Source organism: Galeopterus variegatus, unplaced genomic scaffold (genome assembly GCF_000696425.1).
Source record: "Galeopterus variegatus unplaced genomic scaffold, G_variegatus-3.0.2 Scaffold1162, whole genome shotgun sequence".
Taxonomy (NCBI): Eukaryota; Metazoa; Chordata; class Mammalia; order Dermoptera; family Cynocephalidae; genus Galeopterus; species Galeopterus variegatus.
The window spans coordinates 435,638-444,131 of NW_007727273.1; the positions used below are offsets into that span (position 1 = coordinate 435,638).

At 35.6% G+C, this 8,494-nt stretch overlaps 1 protein-coding gene across 1 annotated transcript in view; it reads left to right on the forward strand.

Annotated features, from left to right (window-relative positions):
* EXO1 (exonuclease 1) overlaps positions 1-7,736 on the forward strand; it is a gene marked incomplete at its 3' end in the record, with an annotated part of 14,156 nt that extends 6,420 nt beyond the window's left edge. Inside the window, exons 5-7 of the mRNA XM_008575262.1 lie at positions 1,652-1,839; positions 2,545-2,641; positions 7,511-7,736. Coding sequence (XP_008573484.1) covers positions 1,652-1,839; positions 2,545-2,641; positions 7,511-7,736 — 511 coding nt within the window. The remainder of the gene's footprint in view (positions 1-1,651; positions 1,840-2,544; positions 2,642-7,510) is intronic.
* Positions 7,737-8,494: the final 758 nt, after the last annotated feature.

Consider the following 8,494-nt stretch of genomic DNA (forward strand, 5'->3'; position numbering starts at 1 on the left):
AAAGATGACCGGTAAGGGGATCTTAACCCTTGACTTGGTGTTGTCAGCACCACGCTCACCCAGTGAGCAACCGGCCATCCCTATATGGGATCCGAACCCGTGGCCTTGGTGTTATCAGCACCACACTCTCCCGAGTGAGCCACAGGCCGGCCCTGAAGCATTTTTTTTAATAATGGAATAAACCACTCAGGATATGAATTTTAAATATTCTGTCAATAGCCTATATTATGTTATTGAAAGGAGCAAATGGCTAAAACACTAGAACTTTGCTTTTAGGAACTAACAAACATCAGAATAACCATTTTTCAGCCACTGACAAAAAGTAGTAGTAATTTTTAAATGCGGACTCATATAAAGAGACTTTATGTTATTTACTTAAAATATGCTGGGGTAGAATTAACATTAAACTCATAATCTTTTGATGTCCATTCTATTACTTTATAGTAGTGGTTCTCAAACTTTTTTGTCTAAGGGACCCTTTATACTCTTAAAAGCTATTCATGATGGTAATTTTTGTTTGGCTATTGATATTTGCCAAATTAGAAATTAAAACAAATTTAAATGTTTATTGATTCACTTAATAGTAAACTCATTACATGTTAACGTAAATAGCATGCTTTAATGAAAAATTAATATTTTCCAAAACAAAAATCGCGAGAAAAGAATTGTACATTTTTGCAAATCTCTGTGACCTGGCTTAATAGAAGACAGCTAGTTTCTCATGTCTTCTTCCTCATTAAATCTTATTTGATGTCAAGTGGTGTGTATCCTGTGGAAAATGCTGAGAAACTGTAGTTTCTCTGATGTCTTTACCTTAAGAAAATAAACACACATTAAAGAAGCTAATTTTTCTCCTTGGGTAGTTGTTTAACACTCTTAGAGTTTGCAGAGCAGAAATCCCATTTTCTATTTCTGGGACTACAAAGTGTTGAGTCCTCAGGGTGAAGGGTGGAGTATATGATGGAAAGATCTCTAGGTTGGGATATGGTGGCCCAGCTGGGAATACAGCAACATGCCCTAAACAGCCTGTGACTCCAGGATCACTCCAGTTCTCTGCATCTTCTGTCTATGAGTTTGATATTTAAGATCCCTTCGATCTTTAGGCATCCATGACTCTAACAGAAGTTAGAATGTTGACATAGTTTTAGATGGTCTGAGAATATTTGGATTTTTTAATTCTCAGGTTTTGTTCTACTATGTTTTTTTTTTTTTTTTTGGCGGCTGGCCAGTAGTGGGATCTGAACCCTTGACCTTGGTGTTACAACACTGGGCCCTAACCAACTGAGCTAACTGGCCAGCCTTAATTCTCAGGTTTTCTATGTTGTTTGTTTTTTGCTTTCTGGATGAAAGAGACTTTAAGGATGAATGATGTATCTTAAAGTTACACCTAGAAACATAAACTTGATCTGCCACAGAATTTTGGTCCTTTGGATTAATAATAGAGAAACCAAAGAAAATACTAGTTATGAGACTTAGAATTTTAAGTGATATGACGTGGTTGTGTTTGCTGATAGAGTTTTCTTTAGTGTGGGTGAAAGCAATCGATTTTTCAGTCCCTCTTCATGCTCCTCAAAGGCAAACAGATCGGCCTTTTGGATTATACATTCCCTGTTCTTTAGTTGCAGATAAATGTTTTTGCATCCATTGTTAGGTTATCAAGAAAATTGGACATTATCTCAAGATGAATATAACAGTACCAGAAGATTACATCAAAGGATTTATTCGAGCCAACAATACCTTCCTTTATCAGCTAGTTTTTGATCCCATCAGAAGGAAACTTGTCCCTCTGAATGCCTACGAAGATGACGTTGATCCTGAAACACTAAGTTACGCTGGGCAGTATCCTTTTTGAACCATAATGGTAGACTTTTATGCTTCTTTCTTCAATATTATGGTCATATTTTTTCTGAGACATTCAATAAAAAGCTTGCAAATTGTTTTTTTTTTTTTTTTTTGCTTTCTTTTCACAGTAGAAACTATATTTTGTTCATTTTAATTACCATGGTAGTAAAAATTTTACAACAACTTTTTGTTTATAAATCTGAGACTCATTCACAATAGCATGCTAATTACTTAGATTGACTTGATAGGAACATGCACAGGGTCTGTCACTTATAGTACACATTCCAAAGGTGGCACTTGAGAGAACCCCTGGAGGCAAGGAAGACTGATTTATCAGGAGGACAATTCTGCACATGTGAATGCACCAGGAGAGGGTGCTTTCCCACAGCCACTGGCCACACGCACTCAGGCTGATGTGGCGCACTTAGTCACTTAGGTGGTGGCCGTGACTTTTCCCTTCATCTCTCTTAAAAGGGAAGGAGTAAGTGATCACTTGGGGCTTTGCTTCAGAAGACAGGCAGCTCCTGCAGGGACAAAAGACACTAGCAAACTATGTCTGTGGTCTCAGTAATGCTCACATGGAAAGTAAGTAAGATCCGTTAAGATTACCCATGATAATAGAAAACATCTTTCTATCTTAGTACAGCATATTATTTGATTGGTTGTCAATAAAGGCATTTTTCCTTAATCTTACCAACCTAGGTATGTTGATGATTCTATAGCTCTTCAAATAGCACTTGGAAATAAAGACATAAATACTTTTGAACAGATCGATGACTACAATCCAGACACTGCTACGGTAACGTCTCAATGACTGCTGTATAAAAGCATGTTTTAGTTATGTCTTGAACTGTGATTAAAAGCAGGTTTTCATTTACTAAACATCTTTTAAGCATTTTTATATCCAGGCCCTGTGCAGAGTGTGCACTGAAAACAACTTGATTATAGAGAAAATTTTATATCTCTGAGAACATAAGGTATATGGTTAATTTTTTTTAACTGAGAAGTGACCGCATTGTATATTATCAGACCTTTAGACCTGAGCATTTCGTTTGAATATACCAAGAACTTGATACCCTCTTTCCTTATCCTCACCTCATTCAGCCTCTGTGGCAGGTGGCATTTGGCATTGTTGAGGACCCAAACCTAGAAACACTACTCTCAGGAAAAAAAGCTGTTTTCTTCACTCATTCACAATTTAAATCAGCAAATATTTAATGTGCACCTCTGCTGTGTGTCTTTGAACCCTTTACTGTTTGTTTCTACTTTTTCCCAGTTGTATATATTCCTTAAGATTCTGTCTCCCAACATTCTTGGCTTTCTCTTCATTTTTCTACTCATGCTCTGTTTTCTGTTCATATTTATTCCTTAGATAAGTTCTTAGGACTTTAATGATTTCATTGATGCAGAGAGTTTGCATGTCTACATCTTTACCCCAATCTCTCACCTGTGCACCAACCATAGAATTTCCAACATCCTTTGGGTCTCTACATAAATGATTTCACTATAACTTGAAATTTATTCATAGTCAAAACTAAACTCTTCATTGTTTATCAGCTTTCCTTAATAACATTTCTCTTTTCTTTTTCTTTTCATCTCTAATTACTACATAACATTATTTCTCTTTGTTGTTTATTTCCTGATTCTTCCCAGTCGAGTGCAGTCTTCATAAAGGCAGGATCTTGTGATCTTGACTGCTGTATCATATTTACCGCTTTTAATTGTTGAATGAATGATTATCAGTTACGTGATGCCATTCATTCTCTCAGACTAGAAAACTTGGAAGTAAACTTTGGATTCCCTTTCATTGCTAATTCCTCTTCCTTCTTTTAGTTATCTTTCTAGTTGATGTGTTCTTCTTTCTCATAGCTGCCACTCTAATCCAGCTCTTTTTACCTTTGTTCACTAATTTAGTCCTTTACTTAGCGTTTATTAAGCACTATAATCTAAATAGTTAGGTTAGCTAGGGTGCTGGAATATAAAGAAAAATAAATACAATCCTTGGCTGTAAGGTAAGGTGCTCGTTGCCTAGAGCAGGGAGATGTGGTGATAGAAAAATGTGGTAAGTGCTTTAATAGAGATGTATTCTAGCCTCCTCAGAAACAAAACATACACCCAACTCTACCTAAGGAAAGAATGCTTCATAATAATAATAGCAAACATTTTTTGAGCATTTCCTATGTTCCATGTGCTATTCTGCTTATAAGTACCTTACATGCAGTAACTCATTTACTCTTCAATAAGGCTCTGAAGTCAGTATTTATCATTCTCTTTTTGCAGATGAGGAAACAACTAGAGGGAGGTTAGGTAACTTGCCCAGGTCACACATTTAATAAATGGGAGAGCTATGATTTCAAACCAAGCTCTTCACTCTCTGCTCAAAGAGAAACTGGTGTGTGTCCTTGGTCTGCAAGGATTTAGTAGGGGTTTTTCAGACTGGTGAGTGATTCCAGGCTGAGGAAAACATTATATACAGAAGAGGATAACATGTTAAGGGAACTATGAAATTGTTCATTATGGCCAGACCAAGAATGTCTTAATGTTTAATATATAAAAGAGTCAGAGCTTCTTGAGAAAGAAAAAGAAGTGAGCCTGTAGAAGGTGACCACTGACAAACTGGGGACCATTAGAACATTGAAAAGTAATCATTTCTGCCACCTGAAATAAGCCAAGCCACCAAGAGAGCATGAGTCCATAATGGTACTAAAAAAAGAACTTAATATCCATCAACTCCAGTCACATAGCCCTTACACTCAGGCTGCTATTTCCTTATTTTACTTCTACCCTGGCACTATCCAGTATGGTAGCCACTAGCCGTATGTAGCTATTTAAATTCATTAAAATTTAATACAACTACTATTTATTTTTTCAGTTGTATTAGCCACCTTTCAAATGGTTAGTGGCTGCAATATTAGCTCAGAACATTTCTATCATTGCAGGAAATTCTATTGAATTTCTCGTATCTAAGGGCTCTTTTTTTTCCTCCAAAAAAAAGATGACCGGTAAGGGGATCTTAACTCTTGACTTGGTGATGTCAACACCACGCTCACCCAGTGAGCAAACCGGCCATCCCTATATGGGATCTGAACCCGTGGCCTTGGTGTTATCAGCACCGCACTCTCCCGAGTGAGCCATGGGCCGGCCTCTAAGGGCTCTTTTTTTAATTGTACTTTTTTTTGAAGATTTTGTTTCATGGATGCAATCTCTTATCTCTGAGAAAATTATAATTTCTCGGACATTGTTTTCTGCTCTCTGCATTGTCTCTGTTTGTTCTGAATTTGTTTTTTCTGTTTGTTTTGGTCTTTTTTCTTCCACGGTGGAGACTTTGTACTGTCCATTTGTTTGTATTTGAGAGAGGCACTGCAAAGCTCTTTGGAAGCTTTGTGTGAAGGAATGGCGTTTATCATCTTGGAGTTTACTCTTGGGCGATCTGGCTGCTATCAAGCTGCCTTTGCTTTGTGAATTCTCCAACATCAGAGTATTTTCTCTGCACAGGTACTTTTTTCCAAATAGTAACCCTCCATAGGTTATATGAACTTGGCTGTCTGCGTTTTGACAGCAGGATAGAGAAAGTGAGTTGGGGCAGGCTGGGAAGGGATAGGGTGATTCCTTACAACTCAGTATTTAGCCTTTCATTTAATCTCTGTTTTCAGACAAATTGATCTCTCGATCTTCTGAAATGCCTTCTGTTTCTGTATTACTGTTTCTGGGTTTTGAAACTCTACTTGCTCTGGTTCTGAAGTGGGGTGGATGTTACTTGACTGCATGGTCAGGTTGAACATGGGAACCCAGGGGCCAATTAAATCCACTTCTAACCTTCCCTCCACATCTGGCCTCCATGGTACCTGGTGCCTTAAATTCCTGGGCCTTTCTTCAGGTTTCTGTGGTGAAATTGGCTTCTCATTGGTATTCTCTTCTGCAGACACTTGGGTTTGATTTCTCTTATGCTGAGTCTTAAATTCTTCCATCTATACTCACTATGGTTTGGAAATTACAGATATCTCCTAATTTTATTAAAATCAAGTTTGTGTTTATTTCTTGTTCTTAAAGTTTTGTTGTTTCGGGAGTGATTGAAAGGAGAAGACTGAGACACTCTGCTATCTTCTTACATATTTGAATTATTGATGTTATTAGAATTTCATAAGGAATGATTCTTAAGCTTTTCCTTTGCCTCAGAAACTCACAAATAGTTGGCTGTATTGCATATGTCTAATTATGAATGAAATGTTATGGATTGGTAACGTGGCCACTCTTTATAAGCCCATATTCCTGTCAGATCTTTCTCTTTTTTTATTTAGAATTTCATAAGGAATGATTCTTAAGCTTTTCCTTTGCCTCAGAAACTCACAAATAGTTCGCTGTATTGCATATGTCTAATTATGAATGGAAATGTTATGGATTGGTAACGTGGCCACTCTTTATAAGCCCATATTCCTGTCAGATCTTTCTCCTTTTTAAAGAGAAATTTCTTTAGGAGCCATTAATTGTACACCAAACTAATTAATTTTTATTTATCTAAAATTTATTCTTCCCAGTCTGGTTTTCTACTTTCCTATTTCTCCTTTTTAAAGAGAAATTTCTTTAGGAGCCATTAATTGTACACCAAACTAATTAATTTTTATTTATCTAAAATTTATTCTTCCCAGTCTGGTTTTCTACTTTCCTATTTCTCCTTTTTAAATAAAATCATTAATGGGATTTAATGCCGTGGGCTATACTGCTAAAACTATTTTTTTATACTCATTCCCTCAGTTAAATTACCTTCCTTGTTAATTCTCAAAGGGCATCCTGAATAATGTCATCTTGCTTTACTTTTATTTTTACCCTTTTGTTAAGTGAAAGACTTAGATTAGATGCCAAGTTTATGTGGGGGCTTCGTTAGGTAGAATTTATGCCCCGAGTAATGCCATTTTCTGTGTCTTTGTCAATTTTTTTCACTTTGGCTATTCTGTGTTAGAATGCCATTGCATCCTCTTAGCAGATTGTTGTCTTCCAAAATATGTTGTAATTGTGAGTAACTTATATTAGCGTTAAAAGTGATTGCTTACCAGTTCTAACTGGTGTTAAGCCCTTTCTCAGAGAAAGTTTTATGAACTACTCAATGTAGGCCAAAGTAGCTTTATTTTTATGTTTTGTCTACTAAATATGGTACCAGGTATGGGTCTAAAAGAAACTAGTATTTTATAACTTAGATTGTTTTGGTTTGAACTCAACCAGTTTCTAGAGTTAAGACAGTTGATCACTTTGAATACATAATTTTATGCTTTTAACTTTCAGGTGCATTTTAAAGGGTATAAATCCATATTTAGAGGCATATTGCCAGATAACTACTAAACTAATTAATATTGTGTATTGAAGTGATTCTCAGATTTTAAAGGTGCTTTTCTCTGGCCACATTTCTTCAGTCGTAATCTCATTTCTTGCACTGTTCATCTTAGGAAGATTTATTTTTTTTATTTCTTAGAAATGAGCTAACAACCTAGGAGTACAAGACACATTTAATGGAAAAATATAGGATTGGCAAAATAGAGAATATTATTAGAAGACAGTTCATCAAAAGCTATTCTTTGTAAGGGTAGTTTAATATATTTATTTAGAGTTTATGTTTATACAGAAGGAAATTGTTATTTTCCTTCTTCAAGTAATCTTTTTCCTTTTCCTTTTACAGCCTGCCCGGTCAAGAAGTCATAGTTGGAATGACAAAACATGTCAAAAGTCACCTAATGCTAACAGCATTTGGCACAGGAATTACTGCCCTAGACGTGAGTTAGATATTGTTTCAGATGCTGCACAACTGAAGGAAAATCCCAAAACTGTGGGCACTGAACAAGTGATTAGTACTAAAGGGTTAAATCTTGCAAGGAAGTTATCCGTTGTGAAAAGACCAAGAAGTGGTATGTATTTCATTTTTGCAAAATACTAGTGAGGATTGGGTAGTATTTAAGAAATCTTGGCCAAACCCAAGGTCACTAAGATTTTTCTCCTGTTTTTGTCTAACAGTTTTATAGTTTTAGCTCTTACATTTAGGTTTATGATCTGTTTGACTTAATTTTGTTATATGATGTGAGGTAAGGATCAAGTTTCTTTACCGTGCATGTGGCAGTTTAGTTGTTCCAGTACCTTTTATTAAAAAGTTTTTCTTTCCCCATTTAGTTGCCTTGGCAAATTTGATGAAATTAATTGACCATATATATGTGGGTGTTTTTCTGAACTATATTATTCTGTTCATTGCTGCCTTTACCAATCTTTACATCAAACACTGTTGATTACTGTAGCTTTATAGTAAATCTTGAAATAGATAGTATAAGTCCCTTAAGTTCCTCTTTTGAAAAGTTATTTTGGCTATTCTGTGTTTTTCACATTTTCATATAAATTTTAGAATTCACCTGTCCTTTTTTTTAAAAAAAGGCTGTTGGGATTTAGTTGATCAATTGGGGGAGAGTTGACATCCTAACAATATTGAGTTTTCTGATCCATTTATTTAAGTCTTCAATGGCTTAAATGTAGTTTTTTTTTTTTTTTTAATCGAGTTTTCTGATCCATTTATTTAAGTCTTCAATGGCTTAAATGTAGTTTTTTTTTTTTTTTTTTATCTTTATTTTGTCAATATACAATGTATATGATTATTATGGCCCATCACCGACACCTCCCG